Here is a 21,619-nt window from a genome sequence, read left to right on the forward strand (position 1 = left end):
ACCTATTTATTAATCATATTAGTAATTATGTACACTTATAGACGTCAATATTTAAAAAAAACATCTAAATTTACATTCACTACCAGTTCCCAAATCAAGGGCATAGCGCGAGAGGAACTGGCAAAAGCTCTCCGACACTTTTTTAATCGCCAAATTTGGTGTACTGACTGACTGACTGCGAATCCATGGGTCCTGGGTTCGATCCCCGGCTGAGATGAACATTGATGTGACGAGCATTTGGTGTTGTGCTTAGGTCTTGGGTGTTTAAATATGTATTTATATTTATATCTATCTATAATATGTATGTATATCCGTTGCCTAGTACCCATAACACAAGCTTCGCCAGCTTAGCATGGGACTAGGTCAATTGGTGTGAATTGTCTTAAAAAAAAAATGTAAGCAAGCAATCATTACGCCTTACTTCACTTAACATATTGAACACAAAAGAATAAAGTAACAAACGCTTAGCAGCTAAAATAGAAGCACGCACTTGAAGTATAGTGAGAAAAAACAATGTAGAATTGCTTGTTTATTTCATGATCACTGTCAAAGTTATGTTAAGGGGGCCTCATAGCCTAGCGGTCTTATTAAGTGGCAGCTAGGTGAGGGGTACCGGGTTCGATTCCTGGTTCGAGGGCAAGTTTTAATTTAATTTAAATTTGTTCTCGGCCTTTGGGAGGGTTGTGCGGTAGGTACCGGGCGAGTGCTTAAAACCGTACATGGAGAACACGGTCGAATTTCTAAAGACAAGCACGAATTATAAAAAAATCCTATACTTGACGCTGGCTAATGCACAAATCGTGCCAGAGCCATAAAAAAAAAGTTATGTTAACTCTTAGTATAATAATAACAATAATAATCCGAATTTGAACAATTTCAAAAAAAGAATGCCTTCCACGCAAGTTTACTGCAGGATTTTTTTTTAAATTTGGAAAGCGCTGATGTTCTTTACCAGCCAGTAACGTTTAGATATAATGTTCGTAGTTGACCTCTTTGGTGATTGAAACAACACCCACGTTCTAATTTAATGTTATTTCATATCGTAATATCTAATCAAAACGATAAATAAAATGCAAGTTTCTTCAAATATACTTGTTTATCAAATAATAAATTTAAATCATTGATAATTTTAATAGGTTAACTAATTACTGTACGAAGATCGAAGATTGAAGGTTTATTTTCACAGTCGAGATTTGAACGTACAACCTTAGGTTTAAGAACCACACTAACTGCTCTATATGAGATCGGCAAATCCGGGTGCTAGGATAACTAAAACATACCTGAGTAAAAATAGCTAATAAAAATATCAATATTAACCTGATGTAATTCAGACTCCAGGCCTTCCTTAGTAGCCTGCATTGCTTCAAGGCTGGACCTGCACTGGGCCAATGATCGTTCTTTAGGTCCGCGGAACCGCTCTATGGAACTCAACTCTTCCTTCATCAGACGTATGTCGGCTTTCACTTTGTCAAAAATGTCCCTGAAATTAAAAAAAATATTTTAAAACTTGGCATTCAAAATACATAGACACAATTTCACGTCAAACATTTGAATGAAAGTTGTTAGTAGATAAAATAATAAGAAATTCAAATTTGGAATGTGGATGTTGATTCAATCACCAAAAAGGTCAACTATACGAACATTTGAATGTGGCATTCCAAATTTAAAAAGAAATTTCGCCAGTAAACTCGTGCTTCTTTTTTTGAAATTGTTCAAATTTAAGTACACTTTCTACTAAGAGTTTTAAATTTTTCTTTTTCTGCTGCCAGTGATAATGAAATAAATAAGCAATTCTACATCAAGAATACTTACTTTCTTATAGAGGCCATTAAATTAAGAGGGTGCACAGTTTTTTAATGTCCTAAATATAGTGGTTTGTTCCCTTGGACCATTAATACCCTCAATAATTAAACTATTTAAAGTGTACAAGTAATACTCACTTGGCTTTCCCCTGTTTGGTTTCAGTCCTTTGCATTTCGGAAACAATTGAATTAATACTTGTCTCAGTCTTATTCAATTCCTGTCTTAACGTGCTCAGTTCTTCGTCGAGTGTCGTTATTTGTTCCATTAATTCTGATCGCGTCTTTTGCATCTCAAGTCGAGACCGGGATTGATTGAAGTAACCTCCTGTTAGCGAACCTTTTGATGATACCTAAACAAAGTTGTTCTATCATACACCTGTCAGAATATATTTAGCTTTTTGAAGTTATACTTCTTTAGGCGCGTTATGAAATATTGATGAGAGTGAAATTTTACGATGCGCGCGCACCGTGACACAAAATTAACAGAATGAAGTTAGTGGCGCATGTTGGCACGCACGCCGCCTCTGTTCAATGTGTACTTATATTTATAATATTTATCCACATGCTTTGAGTTTCTACATTTAGAACACGTGTTTTCATTATACAAGTGCGAATTTTATATGTGCGTCTGAATTATAATCAGAAGTGATTTAAATTGAATATTTAAATCAATACTAATTAATATTAGAAAATAATAATAAATATAAATAATATAATATTAATAAATATTTATTTATTAAATTTTTCAAATGTAAACTGAACTTTATTGACTTTAATGACTTCTTTTCCAGTCTTTGATTATTTAATTGTAATTAATTATTTGCATGCAATCAAAAACTATTTTTAATAATGCCAAAGAAGTATAACTTCTTACGCGCGTACATAAGTACACGCACCCTTTTTTTGTACGATAAGTGATCAAAAAGAATTTCATACCTGATCTCCTTCTAAAGTGACACAATCCAAATGGTACTGTTTCCCAAGTTCTGTCGCACATTCGAGGTTTCTGCATATGAGCGTCTTCCCAAATATATACTTCATGGCTTTGGCGTACTTGGGATCGTACTTCAGTTTTTGGACCATAGCGATGGCGTTCTGGAAAAAAACATTTTATATTGATCTTCGGCGAGTATAAAAAAAACGGACTTAAACAAGTAGGTAGTCCGTGTAGGTAGTAAACATCCAATAACTTAATAATTCGGAATTATTCAAGGCATATGGCTGACATAGTAAAATTATTTAGCTGGAGTCTATTAAGTGTATATTCTATACGTATATAAATAAAAACGAGCTCAAAACTTGAAACCGGATAGAAAATTTCGAGTATTTTTTCTTATTGTCTCCTTAAACACTGAGGTTTTTATGGAAAGAGAAATTGGAGAAATATAAAAAAAAGTTGAGAATTTACTACTTTCGTGTCTCTTGGGAAGTATAGCAAAATGTTTCATATGTTGGTATGTTAGCTACATACCAACATGGATAACTAGAAAACTAAAAAGATAGGATAAATACATATATAAAAACACATATTTTAGGCGAAACGCAGTTTGGGGGGCAGGTATAAACCGGAATTTCTTGCCCTTTTCCATCTTCCCTACGCAGTGTGATAAAGGCTCATTCAAGAGGCGGTTCCTGGACAGACGTGCCCTCCATTAGGCCACATCTCACTTAACATCAGGTGGGATTGTGGCCAAACGTCCGTCCAGTTATGTATAAAAAAAAGTTTTTTCCCGAAATCCGGGGAAACAAATTCAGCGCAAGTTACTACACCCACTACTGCTTGTATTATATTATTGAAGTTATACTTCTTTTGGCGCGTTAGGGAACTTATTACGATGCGCGTGCACACCGTCACAAAAAACCGACACCCTTAATATCTGTTCAAACGTCGGTAAAACAGTCTGGGCCACTAGTTGGCGCTTGTTCTTTTTTATCGACAAGTTGCATTGTCTGTCATGGCGTGGTGTTTTTCACAGTCGTGTTTATTTTAACGAAAATAATGATATGAAACCAAAAAATTATTTAAAAAAAGTGTTTATTGCAAAATATCATGATTAGTACATATTATATCGTTTCGATTGGAAGTGACCATTAAAATGGAAAAGAAAATACAATTCGAAGAGGGAAACGTTTCTCTAAAGTGCTCAAATAACTTCTAACGCGTACATAAGTACACACACGTTTTTTTAAATACACGTATTGAATAGAAAATTGCCTTAATAAATACAAATATTCTGAAGGAAATAAAATATAATAATGCTCACATTATCATTAGGATACACCATATCCCTGACTTGCAATCTGTTCAAAGGCATAAAAGTCACTTCTCCGGGCAAGTTTTGTCTGTTCATCTCCTTCAAAATTTTGGTACCGACTGTGTCCGATTCCACGATGTGGTGGAATAATCTGTTTCCAGCTGTAACCTGAAGGTACACAATTATTACAAATTTGGAAAATAGTCTAAAATATTTGAATTTACTAATTAAATTTTTTAATAACGTGTTGTTTGTCCCCTTACCCTAATTTCGAACAATCTTTATATATATATATAATTCTTCTGTGAGTGTGTATGAATGCGTCTGTGAGTGTCACTGAACTTCTCTCAAACGACTGGACCGATTTTGGTGAAATTTTGTGTGTGTGTTCAAGGGGATCTGGGAATGGTTTAGATTCACAAATCAGCCCGCCAGATGGCGCCGCAGTCGGTACTTTCATACTTTGCTTTACTAATTACTACTAAATACTAACAGACAACGTCTGTCGGGTCCACTAGTTAATTAATATAATTACCTCAACAGCTGTATAAATGGTCTTATCACAAGTGAAGTTCTCAATAACCGGGCCAAAGTATTGAGTCGCTATCTTAGCCCATTCCCCTCCTCGCTCTTGGAAAGTCTCTAGAACTTTACGGACACTATCTCGTCCGTTTAATATTGGCTAGAAATTAAATAATTATAAGTCGTTTCCTCGGATAACCCACGCCAGAACATTTATTTTTTAAATATTCTAGTAATAAATACATTTACTCAGAGATAACATTCTAAAGATAAAAAAACATTTGAAATAGGTCCAGTAGTTTATGAAGTTATTTGATACATACAAATCTTTTCTATTTCAAATATTAATAGACTATGAAAACTTTTTAATAGAACATACAGAAAATTAAATTGGCAAAAACCAATGGTGTTTCTAAATTAAAATATAAAAACTAATGTTTTTTTTAATTGAATTCCATCAAACACATATTTAATTGTGAGGTTTAGGTGTGTATAGGTATGTTATCTAAAGCTGGCGGCTTCAACACATTTACACTTTGTGCTTGTGTAGTGTCTATGAATAAGCGCAAGACGTGATGTCAAACTGAAATACAATCACAAATACATCATGAAAAGACTGTCCGTCTCTCTCGCGCTCGGTCAAGCTTATGAGTATAAAAGAGACAGTTATTCTTTTTCTTTTGCTACTGTTACTGTACATGTTGATCTTTTTTTTAAACATTACCAGGGCAATCTCGTGAAATGGTGCACAATGTTTTTAATTATTTTACGCATCTTAATAAAAAGTAAAAACAGTTTAATGAAAAAATGTTATATCTAATTTGACATCAGATGCGACTGGGGTTTCTAAGAGGAGTATTGAAAGAATAGTTAGTGAAGTAAAAGTCAAGTGTGTTGAGCTAGATAGAATAGTTAGTGTGGAGCTTATGTCGAAAAATGAAAAATTATTTACACAAATTACTCTTTTACGTTCTTGATCGGGCTTAGAACTTTTGGATCCACCCTGGTATGCACATAATATTTATATGTATTTGACACATTTTTATTTATTTACAACCCACCCAACCTTACTAAAACCAGTGTAGACTAAAATATATAGCTTGGCAAAAAAGACATATTTTTAAACATTCTGTATAGTGAAATTGCATTAGTGTGAGTACTGTGAACGCGCCAGCTTTCGATAACCGACCTATACAAAATGTATAAATTCGAAACAGTTTCAATAAATAGATTTTATGCAAAGATTAACAATAAAGATCTATGATTTGGACATACAAAAAAAATGTTGTCTAAATATTATTAATGAACCTCATTACTGCTCTTTCTTACCTTTCCAGCCATAGACCTCAGAGCTTGATCGGCCTTGGCCAAATCCTCTTTTAGTGAAGATAGATTTTGAGTTAAAGTTGTTTCTTTACGCCATAATTCACTGAAAAATATATGCAATTAAAGGAACTATATTCATGGTCATAGACAATTTATAGAGATAGACAAATTGTTTCACTATAAAATGTTTTTATGAACTTTTAAGTTTTTTTATATAAAAGTCTGGTGATACTGGTAGTTGATTAAAAAAGAAAAAAGTTATTTAAAAATTTTGTGTCAAACTTAATACCACAGATACGTGAATAGTAAATTTCCATAGACTATAGAAACGACAGGTTTATTCTTTTGTTTTCTATTTTCCTTATCTTAGGTTATAGATAATTCAATAAGTGGAATAAAATATTATGAAAATTTATATTCCGTAAACTTGACTGACTTTCTTGTACTCTGCTCCTGGTCCTTTTTCTTCTTACACTCGTAATACTGCTTGTTATGATCATCTATCGCCACCCTCTGTCGCTCCATTTCCTTGGTGAGTTCTTCTATTCTCTTCTCCAACTCTGTCAGTTTGGTCGCGTCACGTCGTAAATCGTCACGTAGTTTTACTTCGTGGTCCTTTTTGTCTTTAAGCTGTTTATTTAGGGATCTGTAATATATAATATATACTTTAACTAACACTTACTTGGAATGGATAAAGAAAAAGCAGAGGACGCCCACTAGAAACCTGGAATAAAAGGGATAGCGGGGAAGGATTGGAAAATGGTGGTGAGGATGAGAGACAAGCGGAAGAGTTTGTCTACTAATGTTAATTATAGTGATTTGGCCTCAATGTTATCCTGATTATGTAGTACTCGAATAAAGGCTATTTTTATTTTTTATTTTACATAAAAGTATATGTACCGACCCGGAACAAATGTTTCACTGAGTTCGAACCTGCGATCTCGGAGATAAGACAGGTGCTACTAAGCCAAACGCAAATCTTTGATAATTAAAAAACCTTGAAACAAGTAACATCATAAGTTTCATAGAATTGTTACGTCGAAGAAACGATTCGTAGCAAAAACCACTAGTATTCGGGTTTCAAGAGTAAAAATTCCTTACTTCAGCTCCTTCTCAATCCATCTATCTCTGTCTTGCTTGGAGGTGAACTGAGTGCCCCGTCCTTGTTTCGCATACAACTCCTGCCTCTTCTGTTGGTTCAAGGCCAACGCGCGCGTACATTCCTCTTCACGCGCCTTCATTTCTTCATATTTTGGTTTTAACTCCTCTAATTCCCTCTCTTTCTCGGATATTTGTTGTCTTAAACGCTCCAATTCTGCTTCGGCACGTTCCTGTAAGGGTTTTTTACGTATTAAAGCGCCTTTTATTAAATACATTATAGGAAGAGATTAACGAAAGAGACTGCAATTGAAAGCTTAGTCGATTATGCCAATTGATGGAAATTTGTGACTTATATTTATTTATTACATCACACCACATACTATAAAATTGACTACCAAAAATTATGTAATTCCAAAAATGAGTTATGGAAATGACCAAGGGGAAGAAGAAAAAGGTAGACTAGAAGCGTTGGCAGGAAGCGAATGGAAATGGATGTTTGGAAAAACCTGGAGGAGACCTTTACCCATGAAGGGGTTCCGATCAATGGAAAGTAATCAATCAAAAGGAGTAACAAGAAAAACATATTTAAACTGTATATTATTATAAGGGTAGGAAATAAATGGGCTTTATTATTATTTGCAGATAAGGCCTACTTTTTACCAAAAACCAAATAGATGTATGTATATTTACATTTACATACATCGTATTTGTATTTATGTCTATGACAATAAAAGCCTTTTGTTAAACTTTATCTAATTTAACTTTATTTAACCAATTTCGGTAAAGTTGCATATAGTTAGTAGATCATTTTTCAAAAAATTAGGTCATAAAGAAGTTTCCCTTCTTATGTGTGTACACCTAGTACACGCACACATTTTTTTATCTCACTTTACAGATTAGTAATATAATTTTTATCTGTACCCAAAAACAATAGAAGACTTAGAAAAGTATTTCCAAAGACAATGGAATAGACCATCTAACAATAACCAGAAAGTGCCAATTGTGCAAATTGCTGCACAACCGACGTTCGCCCGGAGGAGTTTAGAGAACTTACCTTGGACTTATTATCGCCATCGACATCATCAGTAAGGTCCTTAATACCCAGCTCCAGTTTGGTCTTCTCCCTCAACAGCTGTTGCTGTTCGGTCGATAAAATGTCTTTCTCTTCTCGAGCTGCCGCTACATCCTTTCTTGCTTCTTTTAGTTTCCTTATGAAAACAATTAATTGCACAATCGGGTATGTCAAACAAACAAGCAAAGAAATAACACGCAAAATGTCAAAATTTGATTTAAAAATTTAGGTATATACATATATACAGTCAAAACCGTTTATGACGACGTCGTTTAGAACAACATACCTGTTATATTGACCAAAATCAAAGGTCCCGGCTGAATTCTATTGTATTAGGTTTTTAATAACAACACATCGGCTGTTACGACTATCGGTTTTTATGACCAAATATGAAAAGTCCCTTCGGCGTCGATATAACAGATTTTGATTTTTGACTGTACATACATAAAGTTAAAAAACTTAAGAACTCCCCTAAATTGTATAAACACTGCCCAGTGTCTTTAAAAAACATCTTATAGACAAAGAATACTTTAGAATACCTAATTAAACAAATATTATAAATCCTTTTAAAAATAATTAAATATAATATATAATAAATAAAATAAGTAATATAAAACCATAAGAGAACTATAGTTTTTGATATAATGGATCTTTTTAATCGATACAAAATTACATTAATCATAACATGTCCTTTCATGACAGTTTAAACACAGATGATTAAAATCTTAGAAAAAAGAAATTAATTAGTTATGTTTATTTTATGGATGAGGGGTTAGCAATGGGGTCTATAAGTACCGTACATACTCTTAATTTTTGACATAATAATTTTAATTTAATTAAATATGAATCTTAGAATTCTATTGAATCGCTCCCGACAGCCTTGTCGCTGTACTACATTCACAGGTATGAATGTAGTATATGAAATCTTTATATGAGAAATAAATAAAATAAAAAAACTATAAACTGTACCTGTTAGATTCTCTGACATGTTCTTGCGCTTCTCTAACCTGATCAGCATAATGTTGTTGTTCTTTGCCGCTATTCGCACGCATTTTTTGTAACTATAATAATGGGGTATTTATAATTAATTAGAGCATTGATGGCTCGAGGGTGTGTCTCTCAAGCCTGAGCTCGAAGGTTTGAATTCAGGCTGCGAGCCAATTTTCTGTTTATGGGCCATTTAACAATCGCTCGTAGGATGAAGGAAAACATCGTGAGGAAACCGGCATGCCTAAGACTTAGGCCTGAAGACCTACTACCTTATTAGAAAAAGAAACAAATGATCACGAAACAGATCTCAGACAGAAATCTGAGGCCTGTGCTAAAACGTAGTACTACTGTTCTTTTTATAAATAACAATACCATAATCAGCATAATTGTTAAGAGTGGCAATGTTCTATCTGACAAACCTAGTACTAGGCTAAGTAATGTGGTTGATTATATACAAAAAGTGGAGCTAAAACATGACTGCAGAATTTAATTAGCGACCTTTAGCTCATAATAACCTATATTAATAATATGTATATTATTGTGTGTATCCAGTAGTAAGTATAAACATTACAACAACTAGTTGATTTCAAATAAAAAATATTGGTTGTTTGTAAAGTAGGTTTACGATCGAGATGTTTACGTGATAACGTCTTATTGGTGATATAAGTTTTTGGGAAGTGAGGAATTAATGAAGATAACAATTTTTTCAAATTTTAAATTACATCTATCGTTTTATTCACACTTTTGATGATAAATTTCGGGTGTAAAATGACAAGTTTATTTATTCGACTATGATATACATTTTTCTTCATACATTCACGGAATGACTGGCAGCGCTCGAGATGAGACGGGAGATCGGTCCGTCTCTCTCTCGTTATACCTGCGATCGCGCTCGTGAGGTTTTGGTGTGACACAAGTTTCTGAACATGTCACCCGACTAAAACGATTTTAAAGACGTTATCACGTCAAAATCTACGGATAGAAGAGAAACATAGACATTTTCAATTTCAATAATACATACAAGACAAAATTATACTTTTTAATACAGATTGAACAATTTGTATTTTTTAATGGAGCTCATCTGTTGAAAATTTAAATAAAACGAACATACATCATCAAGCTTCCTCTTATTCTCCCGGTGTTCTGTGTCGTGGATGATAAACTCCAGCACTCTGCGAGACTTATCCCACTTCTGGTATTCTTTCAACTCTTCCTTCTCCTCTTCGAGTGTCTTTAATCTCTCTTCAATGGTTTTTAAGAAATCATTGATTTTCTCAACCTGTATCATATTTGTTGTTTTTATGTAAAACAATTATAATTTTTAAAGTTATACTTCTTTAGGCGCGTTATGAAAAATTGATGAAAGTGAAATTTTACGATGCGCGCGAACCGTGACACAAAATTAACAGAATGAAGTTAACAGAATTTAAAAACAACATTCGAATAATAATAGAATTTATGTTACACTTAATGTAAGAGAATAATAATAAATATTTATTTATTTAATTTTTCAAATGTAAACTGAATTTTGTTGATTATAATGACTCCTTTTCCAGTCTTTAATTATTTAATTGTAATTAATTATTTGCATGCAATCAAAAACTATTTTTAATAATGCCAAAGTATAACCTCTTACGCGCGTACATAAGTGCACGCACCCTTTTTTTTGATCAACAACATATTATCTGACAAATAGCTTGGATAATGACATTACATATAAGCAAATATTATAATGTGCGGGAGCAACACATACTTGAAACTAAACTACTTATTATGTTATTAATAATGTGAATTGGTGCCTCCACATTCTATAATAAAATTACAAAAACATTACAACATGCATGAGTTGTTTTTTTTAATATTAAGTATAAGTGCGGGAACTTTTCCCCTATGATGCAAAATCTGTCCAAGTAACCTGACAACTATAAAAGGTGCTCATTCTTATATAAAATAGGGCTATAGCTATTTCGTAATGCTAACCTTGCCAACAGTCTCTTTTAATATGGTCACAGATTCTTCTCTCCGCTCGTCATATACTCTAGTACCAGCAACTTCTCTTAACAATTTTAATCTGTGTGAATCTGGTGCTACGGCCATTTGATTAATCTGGAAATTGTTTACGCTCATTATTTAATATTATTTTTTGTGTATAGTGTTGGGTATTGCTTAAAGCCACTATATTTAATTTAAAGTTGACTGTGTTAATAGGTACGCCCTAAATGAATGAATGTGTGTTAATAAATCTTCAGCAAGTCTCTACCAGACCAAAATCGATGTAAGTCATAAATGTCAATTTAAGTAATTTTATTTTAGTGGTGCCCATAAACAAAACACAATTTTACAATGTTCTTGATTTTTTTTATATTTTTTCTTGAATCATTAATAATTCAACTTATTTAGTTATTAAAATTTGCCTAACAAATACTAAAATACATCATAAATATTAATGGCATTGAGTAAAGAGTCAAAGTCAAGAATATGTTACCTTTCCTTGCTTGACAATATAGTATGGATTTGAATTAGACAAGCCAGCGCTTTCCAAGAGATTCAACACTTCTGAACGAGGAACCACTTTCTTATTGAGGAAAAACTGATCTTTCTTCGATCCAATAACTCTTCTAAGAAATATCTCATCCTTCTCAATCTATAAATAGAGTTTAATTAGGCAATCTGCTATACATTTTAATCTATCGGGATAATTAAAAGGGACTAAGATATGCACTTACAGGAATTCTGTTATCAGAATTGTCAAATATAATTTCCACAAAGGCTGAAATTACTCTGGGTCCTGTACCTTCATGTAGCAAAGCCAGTCTTTGCTCTGGTCGGAGATGTGAGAACTCATCACTGAGTACAAATTGAATAGCTGTAAATACAACCTTTTAAAATAAAAGCATATTTTACATGAATATAAGTGTTGCATTAAATATTCAAAACCCAATACCACTATATTGGATATCAGTTTCGTAAAATTTTATTATATTTTAAATGTAGGCACCAACTTATATTGGTCTAAGACTAGAGAGACTTACCATGAAAGAAGTTACTTTTGCCTGACCCATTACGCCCAACAACTACATTGTGCCGCTTATCAAAAGGTTCAACAACAATTTGCTCTCGATAACTTTTAAATCCTTGAATAATAACCTGAAACGTAATGTAAAATGGTACTTAAGTATAACAGTAATTATTATCGAAACTAATATTAAATGATGTCTAATGTAATGTAGCAATTCAACACTATAAAAAAAATGATTATCTTACTTGTTTAATGTGCATTTTTGGCAAAAATTAGCTTAAACATTTATCGAAAAGTAAAAACAAGAATGCATAAAGAACTATTGCTCCGAACAATAATATTAACGCCTCAAGTACGCCAACAAGCAATAATTTAGTGACAACAATTGACCGCCATTTATTCTGTCGCTTTGATTATTGACAGTGGATAGTTAATACCTGACATCTGACAACCGTATGTGACGGATGCCTTGTACCGTAGAGTAACATTAAGAAAGGTGAAGAGTTTGCGTAAAACGCATGAGATAGATATACTTTTACATGAATACGTCTTATCATTGGTCACGTGAAATTATTGACTTAATCATATGAGATGTTAATACACAAATCTGATAGTCGAGGTTGAATTTCTCAATCTTTTTCTTTCCTCGTTTTATATCATTGTTCAAAATTTTACCTATATTTTTTAACTCATAGATATTTATTATTATTATAATGTCCTAAGACACTTAGTTATATGGCCACATCTAAAGGTACTTTATGTATGAGTCTGACGAATTGATGATAGTGACACACTTGACATTCAAATTGTCAGCCTTTTTTTTTTTTTTAATGGCTCTGGCACGATATGTGCATTAGCCAGCGTCAAGTATAGGATTTTTTATAATTCGTGCTTGTCTTTAGAAATTCGACCGTGTCCTCCATGTACGGTTTAAGCATTCGCCCGGTACCGCACAACCCTCCCAGAGGCCGAGAACAAATTTAAATTAAATTAAAACTTGCCCTCGAACCGGGAATCGAATCCGGTACCCCTCACCTAGCTGACACTTAATAAGACCGCTAGGCTATGAGTCCCATTGTCAGCCTTTGATAGCAATATTGCAAATTCCTTTCAATCTGTTACTGTTGCCATTTTAAATTTAAGTATATACGAAATTTGCACATACCTACCTAATTAGTCGTTCATAAATACTTTTAAACAAAATAAATTTATGGGCAAGGTCTAATTCAGACTTTTCAGAGACACAAAACAAACAAAGCTTTTTATTAAACATAAATGTTAATATCGAAACCTTAAAATTTATAATGTGCTGTTAGTAGATGGCGTCACTTGAATTATTGTATTATTTTAGTAAATTAAAAATATAAGTTTAAGCATTTACGTCTTATAAATAAATCAAATCAAACTGTACAATAATTACTACAACCTCAATTATGTCCCTACAATAATTATACTTTATTGTCTTAGATTTACAGTTAAGTACTTGAAATCTATGGTTATTTGTTTATAAAACAGCTACAAAGTAAGGATAAGATTCAGAGTCGTGACTTGCGCTAAGCACGATTCCGGAATGTCAAATCTAATATGTTTATGTCATACGGGATATAGTGAAAGATATGCTACACACCTTACATAGGTACCATTACTTAAATGTAAAGAAAAATATCTGATGTACTGTTTGTCCTTTAATAATTGTATTAAGTAAAGTTCGAAGAATTCGAATTCTTATATTTATTTATTTTTGAAGTTTTTGCAATGATGTCAGAATTTCAAGAAACGCGTTAGATGTAGACACACAATTAACATGTCAAACACGATAAAATACATGTTTTCGTATCAGTTTATGCGTTGATTTCGCAATGCTGCGAAATTTATGGAAGGGCCGGAACTCTTTAAAAACAAAGAACTTTGTTAAGACCGATTTTCCTCTATGACCCTGAATTCTGGAATAGGAATATCTGAAAGGAGGAAAATAGATGCTCTGTGAATGTGGTGTAGGAGTTGAATGCTCATTGATAGGATTCCATGGAACAGCTCGAAAATTAAACGTGTCCATACTAAGAGGTACAGGTAAAAAATTCGATACTTTGTTACTAACGATGCTGAGAGCGGATTGTGAGAGGTAGAGAAGATGGTACCAGACGTCTAGGCCGACCCCCTATTCGCTGGACCTGACCACTGGCCGAAGTTTGCCGAAGACATGGGAGTAGATGAAATTGTGCGGCGACTAACATGAAGAGAGCAACTGAAGCAGAAGATAATCTCAAATCATATAATTTTTCGTCTTTTTTTACTTACTAAGCTCATCTTGGATACTTCCTTCGTCAATAATAGGAACTAAAATATGTTTTTTTTTTGTGCATTAGCCAGCGTCAAGTATAGGATTTTTTTTCTCCATGTACGGTTTAAGCACTCGCCCGGTACCGCACAACCCTCCCAAAGGCCGAGAACAAATTTAAATTAAATTAAAACTTACCTTCGAACCGGGAATCGAACCCGGTACCCCTCACCTAGCTGCCACTTAATAAGACCGCTAGGCTATGAGGCCTCTAAAAGATATGTTTTCATAATGTAAACTAGTGAAAAAAAAAATAGGAAAAATAAGGTTTTATATAATAATTTATGGCTTGTAAAAAGTATCATTTGGCACACTTATCGAAGAAATATTTATTACAGAAATGAAGGCATTTAGTTGCAATCAAATTTACGTCATAAGACAACGACATGAGGAAAGATTTACAAATATATTAAAATATTTTTGCACGATGACCTTTTTAGTATTTAAAATTCACACTTTTGAAACTTGTTTTTTGGTTTGCTGGGATGGATCATTTACTTATGAACCATAAATATAAGTTTTAGAAACAACGAAATCATATTATATTGCTTAGTTAACCTTTTTATGAATGCCTTGGTGCTTATGACGTCGGTTACATTGTATCCGAACACTTAACACATGTAAATGTTATTTGCGTTACTTATTATATAAAAAATATGTTAGATCTTATCGTATCCGCACTATCATAGAATATTTTACATATACAAGTATATGGGAAGACAAATTTGAATTTTGCCAATAGCGACAGACGAGGAAACAGAGACAAATTAATGGTATTTTGAATTCATGTTAATTAATTCTATATACTTTCTAAACCAAATTTTGTAATCGGCATTTTATAGGTGTCATTACGCTTTAACCAACATATAATGTTATATTTATATTATTAATCTCTGTTGTATTTTATTATTTATTTAATAATAAGCTTGCATTTTCACATTTTTGTATCTGTTTTAGAAGCTGATCTATATGTTAACGTAAAATTGTAAACACCGTTAGATTGTAATCTATCTCGCGAGATTATAAACTGTCGAAAGATTGTGAACCTCAGCGTACTGCTTACAATTTAACGTATTATTATTCGGTAGATTGTACTACACTAACTTAGTTATCATTCAAACTTCTTTGGTTTATTACAGATTAATTTTACTTCCCAACAATTTCATATAACTACCGAATAATAATACGTTAATTTGTAAGCAGTTCGTTGAGGTTCACAATCTTTCGACAGTTTATAATCTTGCGAGATAGATTACAATCTAACGGTTTTTACAATTTTACGGTGACATATATAACTAAAATATTATTGACCTCGTGCTTGCCAAATTGGAAAAAACCGGAAATGGAATTATGACATCTAAATTTGCAAACATGACATCTATTATCTATGGAACAACTACAGAAATAATGCTCGGATTCTAACCTTATCCTGAGGCCAACTGAAGATTGTACAAAGAATACCTGCTAAGTAGTATCAAGGTTAGATTTACCAATGTAATAGGACTAAACCCTGACAAAACATAAAAGGGAAGGACGGCTATAATCGTTCTTTTATCATTTTTGCAATGTCGTCTAATTATTGAGCGGAAGACCATATCCACTGTAATCTAGCCTATAAAAAAAAACTTAAGCTTTTCAGTCTAATGGACTAATAAACAATAAACAGAATGCCAAATCATAAAATGACTGCTTCACGACTGATTTGAGAGTGACCGCCGATGCGAAAACCGCTGTGTGAGTTCGAAAAGTGAGTTACAGAATCGCAGGGCTGCACGGCTTGTAAGTGCGTTGTCAGAATTCTTAGATTTCTTAATTCTTACCAAACTTTACAATGGGACGGTTTTATGATTTGAATTTAGATATTTATAAAACTGTTAGAATTAGTTGGGTAACTATTTTAATTCTCTATTAATATTGATAATTGTTTGATTTACTTATTTCAATTAAATAGTCTTATGAATTTAAACTCAATAGAATGTTTTATTCAATTGTCTGTACTCTATATGCCTACGGTAAAGCGTACGGCTGTGTACTGCTGTGTGTATTGATTATAAACCCGCGTTAAACAAAAGTTATAAAGTAGTTTAATGCTACGTAATGTAAATGCTGAAGTGAGGGCCTGCGTCTGGCTATACCCTCGGGGCATAACTCCGACGATTGAGGTAATCGCCACGCTTATAAAACTACGCATTAAGCACGCCTGAGTGAGCAAAATGTAAAGCCTCTTACAGGCTGGTTTCTACATTTTCTTCTTTCTTTAGAATTACATGATTCGATTTTCGAATACTTTTTTTCGATAATTCTCAGAATCCACGTGTTATCTTTAAACATCTGTCTATACAATGTTGACAGTAAGTCATTTCGTTATTAAGAAACAATAATATAAATACTTCCTTGAAAAAGACGTTTCTGCTTAAGTGTCAACATTGATATTGCGAAATCAATGCCAACTGATATTGTTACATGTATTTCTCTATCGTAATACAAAATCCTTGGTTAGTCTTTGAGATATCTACTTAAAACTACTGTGTCAATGTCCATAGGGGCGCAATGTTATTAATGAAAATCTGCTTAACCTTCAATTAATTAATAACTTTTGTCATTTGTTCACCATAATTAAGTTAATTTATAATAATATATATTTCTACCGTTATTCCCGACATTGATGATAGCCGCATTCCTTTTCATTTTTATTATTCAGTTTTTCCATACCTATGGCACTCAGAAAGCAACATGGAATATTCAAAATCAGTTCAGTAGATCTAGAGATGACCCCCTACAACCTTATACCATGATGACTGTAGACCGTAACGGCCTACAGGACATGTTAACAAAACACAGATCGTGCCTGGAACGGTTTTGAAAACAAAATGTAAAGGAGGCAAACAAAAATTAAAGAACAGGTCTCGCAAGCAATGCGCCGGTTCACCCATGAATATTGTGAATAAAAATACCCAATAACCTATCTCAATACATTTTTGACCATCTGAGATATAAATGTTGCAACAAGTGTGCCAATAACCAATCGACGGATTGTAATAGCCATCTGTCGATACAAGCTATCCATGGGAGGTGGGATCGGTGTCTGTTGATAGACCTTTGTATGAAAATGACAGTTGACGAAAGCTCGATTCCAACAGTTAATTTTTTTACAGATTTTAACTTACACCAGTTTTTTAAATAATTAAAAAAGCTGTTTGCTATGTTTTAAACATAGACATGTATATTTTAATGTTATTTGTACGGTTTTATTTACTTTATTTGGTTTACATTGATTATTAAACTCGGTAAAATGGAACGACAAAGAGCATTTTATCCATCACCAAAAATGGATTGTCTTCGTAGGGTTTGGTTATTGGGATGCAGATAGTAGATCGATCGACTGTCACGGTCTGATCTCAGATTGCTTTCAATCTGAGTTGTGGATTAATTATAGGGGTTCGGGCGGTAGCCGGTACTTATCTCGCGAGACGCGTAGCATGTCATTCGTGAATTAATTTATTGTTATTAATATATTGTATCTTTTTAGTAAAAATGTAAGATATAGAAAAAGTCTCTGGACACAATGGCAGAGTAGAGAGTATTATTATAAAAAAAAGCTTATACCACTTTTTAATATTAGTATATTAGGAGTGCAGAGTGAGGTATCATATTTTATTATATATATGTATATTTATAGTACCTTCGAGTTGTACGCCATTTACAATAACCGACACACGGACTATTAATTTTAATGTGTTTGAAAGAATAAAAAATCGGTTGTCTGTAAAGTCGGTTTACTGACGATAGTTGAACGTGACAACGTCACGAATCGCTCACTCAAGTAGGAGAGAGACAGATGTCGAACGCTGAAGAGCGCGGAGTCCGATTGTGCCTCTCTGTCGCTTCGCGCTCTCACTTGCACTTCAAGCCTTAAATGGAACGCCTCAGAGCGAGGTAACGCCGCATGAGTCATGTTTTTTCGTGCGTGCAGCCGGCTCCATCGAATTATAAGACGTTGTCACGTCACATCCATTTAAAAAAAATTTTAGCCTTATTATTATTATATACAATGAAGATTAAAGACAAAGACAATACACTAATAATTTTCTTTTTGAAGTGTGTGTGAGAATGCGTAATGTGGGGTTGTATGTGTGTATGTGTGCTTTTTATATGATCTTAAACCTATTCGATTTGTTTATTTTATTTTATTTTATATCATTCTTATTATAATTAAGTTGTACCAAAAAAGGAGCCCATTCGTTATTGTCATTTCTTCAGATTTCAACGTTGGGTTTATGTCTCATAAGTAAGACTCCAGATGTGGCATAAATAACGGGGCGCTACATCCTATATTAGTCTCTTCATTTTTCTCTATAGGCGAGTTTGTAATAAGCCGATGATTTATTTTTGTTTCAGTTTTGCTGTTTCCTCGCGATATTTTCCTTTACCGTGCGAGCTAATGTGTTAAAATAAAGAAAATATTCGTACACGAACGCACGACCTGAGTGTTAACAATTACCCATTTAATAGTGGTTTACGATGTCCATATATTTAAATAGTTAAGGCTATATTTTATATACTTCAAAAGTGACTCTAGTCCTTCTTATGAAAGGATCTAAGATTCACAAAATACGTCAACGATTTGTTAACAAATTAGCACTCGGTATTATAATTAGTGCGTTTAATAATAATTACTTTTTAACTGTACAATTATCTCGTCTCGAAGTGATTTAACCTTGTTCTGTTATAAATAGATAATAATACAAATCCAGTCAAGTAAGACGCATCGCTTTATCTGTTCGCCCTTATCAAATTCACTCTTGTCTGCCTAGGACTCGCAAATAAAAAGCGGAATATAGGGGCCGTTGCAACTTAAGAATCTTGCATGAAATATGCCGATATGGATGTCTTTGTTGACAGTGTTTATATTATTCTCTCTCTCTTCAGTCTGTAGCTCATGTCTGAGCGTCAGCAAAATCAGCCTTGCGATTCTGTAACTCACTTTTCGAACTCTCACAGCGGTTTTCACAGCGGTTTTCAAATCGTAAAATGACTGCTTTACGACTGATTGGAGCGCAACCGCCGCTGTGAAAACCGCTGTGAGAGTTCGAAAAGTGAGTTACAGAATCGCAAGGCTGGACAATTTGTTTCCATCGTTTTCTGTCCAGCACCTCTCCTATAACAGTGTAGAGTTTTGAACGGCCGCGTGATCTTTTGCGTTCTGTGTTACCACGATCCGTTTCTCCAAGTGCTCATCGCTTCTGCGCATTGTATGACCGAAATATGAATAAAAGTCAAAAGTCAAAAACCATTTATTCGTATAGGTAACACAGTGTACACTTATGAACGTCAAAAAATAAATATATACATTAAATGCTTCTAATTTTGCATTTACTGCCAGTTCTCAAATCAAGGGCGTAGAACAGAAGAGAAGAACTGGCAATAAACTCACCGCCAATCTTTTTAATCGCCAAGTTTTTTTTTTAATTCGTTGTCGGCATATGGTCGACAGGCGAGTCTGTTGTTGTTGGGTCAGGATCGATGTTTTGGTGCGCTTCGCGGTCCACGGTGTTCTAAACATCCGCCACAGTAATTTAAATTATTACGTATAATATATTTTATTTAAGGCAGTATTAGACAGATAATAACATTTCATAGTGAAATGACGTCTGCGATTTGCGATGTATTCATTGCTTTTTTTGACCTCATTATAGTAAACATTATCGTATGACTTGTGGAGGACGCGTGCCATGTATTAGTAATCTTTAAGCCTCTGTAATTTATCAGATAAGGTATAAGACGGTTTTTGTCGAACTGGGGTCATCCAGTCGATCGGTAAATCTTAAGCGTTGACCTAAAAATAGCAGAGCCTTGTACTTTGAGTCTTTATAATTATAATTGCAAAACGCAATGGTCATTGCAGTTAATTTTTGAAACGGAAGACAGTAGATAAGCGTAGAACGAACAATTTGTTGTGAAATTAACTTTTGCTATCACGAAATTGTTATTCCAAAATGTTAAATGAAGAAATTAATGGATGGAAATTTAAACTTAATTTTGTTTTTCAATTTAAAAATGAAAATTATGATATTTTTGTGTTTTTCTAATTATAGTCTGACGTTAACGCTTGCTTGATGCGAAATATTGGGACTGTTTTATGATAACTTTTTTATAATTGTTATTTGAATAATGGTAATTGTAAAGTTAATTTGGTACCTAAAGTGCCAAAGTTGAGCAGTGTGGGCCTAGTGGCTTCAGTGTGCGACTCTCATCCTTGAGGTCGTAGGTTCGATCCCCGGCTGTGCACCAATGGACTTTCTTTCTGTGTACGCAATTAACATTCGCTCGAACGGTGAAGGAAATCATCGTGAGGAAACCGGCTTGCACTAGACCCAATAAGTCGACGGCGTGCGTCAAGCACAGGAGGCTGATCACCTACTTGCCTATTAGTTTAACAAATGATCATGAAACCAATACAGAAATCTGAGGCCCAGACCTAAAAAGGAGGAAGCGCCACATTTTTTTTAAAGTGTCAATGTACCTTTTGTAAGAATAATACAAATATATTTTAAAACTTCTGATCCGTAGGATCACGTCTTAATTATTTATTAGGTCACGTCATGAATTTTGCGTACATACAATGCATTTATCAGGAATATACTCATTTCGTAAAGGAAAACGTCATCGAAAACCCGACCTCAGCTACTGGTGCCTTCTGGTCGGGCAGACAGCAACTTCATTACTCCTATAGGTACACCATAACTTCGTGTTAGACTGCTCGTATTATTAATCTGAAGAAGTATATATACAGCCACACAAATGTATCTTCTAGGAATCACAAGACATCACTTAGAATACTCGATCGTCAAATTATCGAAGGATTCAAGATGATATTCGAGATATTTATGCGCTTAGGGCCCAGTACAGAACTTGTATTATATTTTTAGAATTTTTTGCAAGCAACGATGTTTGTGGTTTAGTTTTTGTTAAAACCCAACCGGTTTCCATCAGAGGCGTATGAGCTGTATATTGTGAATAGAATATTAACGATTATAATTGATAGACATTATACAATATTATGAGACCTATTATAATTAATATATACTATATAACATATATATTGTGAGTAACTTAAATAAATAGATTGAAATAAATAACTAACCTTAACATACAATAACTAAAATACATATATTATTAAAGGGAGTCCCTTTA

At 33.6% G+C, this 21,619-nt stretch overlaps 1 protein-coding gene across 1 annotated transcript in view; it reads right to left on the bottom strand.

Annotated features, from left to right (window-relative positions):
- Positions 1-12,482, bottom strand: part of LOC125058686 (structural maintenance of chromosomes protein 3) — a 29,996-nt gene extending 17,514 nt beyond the window's left edge. The window contains exons 1-16 of the mRNA XM_047662814.1: positions 12,333-12,482; positions 12,101-12,215; positions 11,795-11,934; positions 11,554-11,712; positions 11,049-11,174; positions 10,180-10,347; positions 9,048-9,139; positions 8,061-8,214; positions 7,007-7,236; positions 6,342-6,551; positions 5,909-6,008; positions 4,593-4,739; positions 4,067-4,225; positions 2,739-2,897; positions 1,941-2,152; positions 1,318-1,480 (exon numbers count right to left, since the gene is read on the bottom strand). Coding sequence (XP_047518770.1) covers positions 1,318-1,480; positions 1,941-2,152; positions 2,739-2,897; positions 4,067-4,225; positions 4,593-4,739; positions 5,909-6,008; positions 6,342-6,551; positions 7,007-7,236; positions 8,061-8,214; positions 9,048-9,139; positions 10,180-10,347; positions 11,049-11,174; positions 11,554-11,712; positions 11,795-11,934; positions 12,101-12,215; positions 12,333-12,347 — 2,349 coding nt within the window. The 5' untranslated portion in view covers positions 12,348-12,482. The remainder of the gene's footprint in view (positions 1-1,317; positions 1,481-1,940; positions 2,153-2,738; positions 2,898-4,066; positions 4,226-4,592; positions 4,740-5,908; positions 6,009-6,341; positions 6,552-7,006; positions 7,237-8,060; positions 8,215-9,047; positions 9,140-10,179; positions 10,348-11,048; positions 11,175-11,553; positions 11,713-11,794; positions 11,935-12,100; positions 12,216-12,332) is intronic.
- Between the last annotated feature and the right edge of the window lie 9,137 nt (positions 12,483-21,619).

This window comes from Pieris napi, chromosome 2, assembly GCF_905475465.1.
Source record: "Pieris napi chromosome 2, ilPieNapi1.2, whole genome shotgun sequence".
NCBI lineage: Eukaryota > Metazoa > Arthropoda > Insecta > Lepidoptera > Pieridae > Pieris > Pieris napi.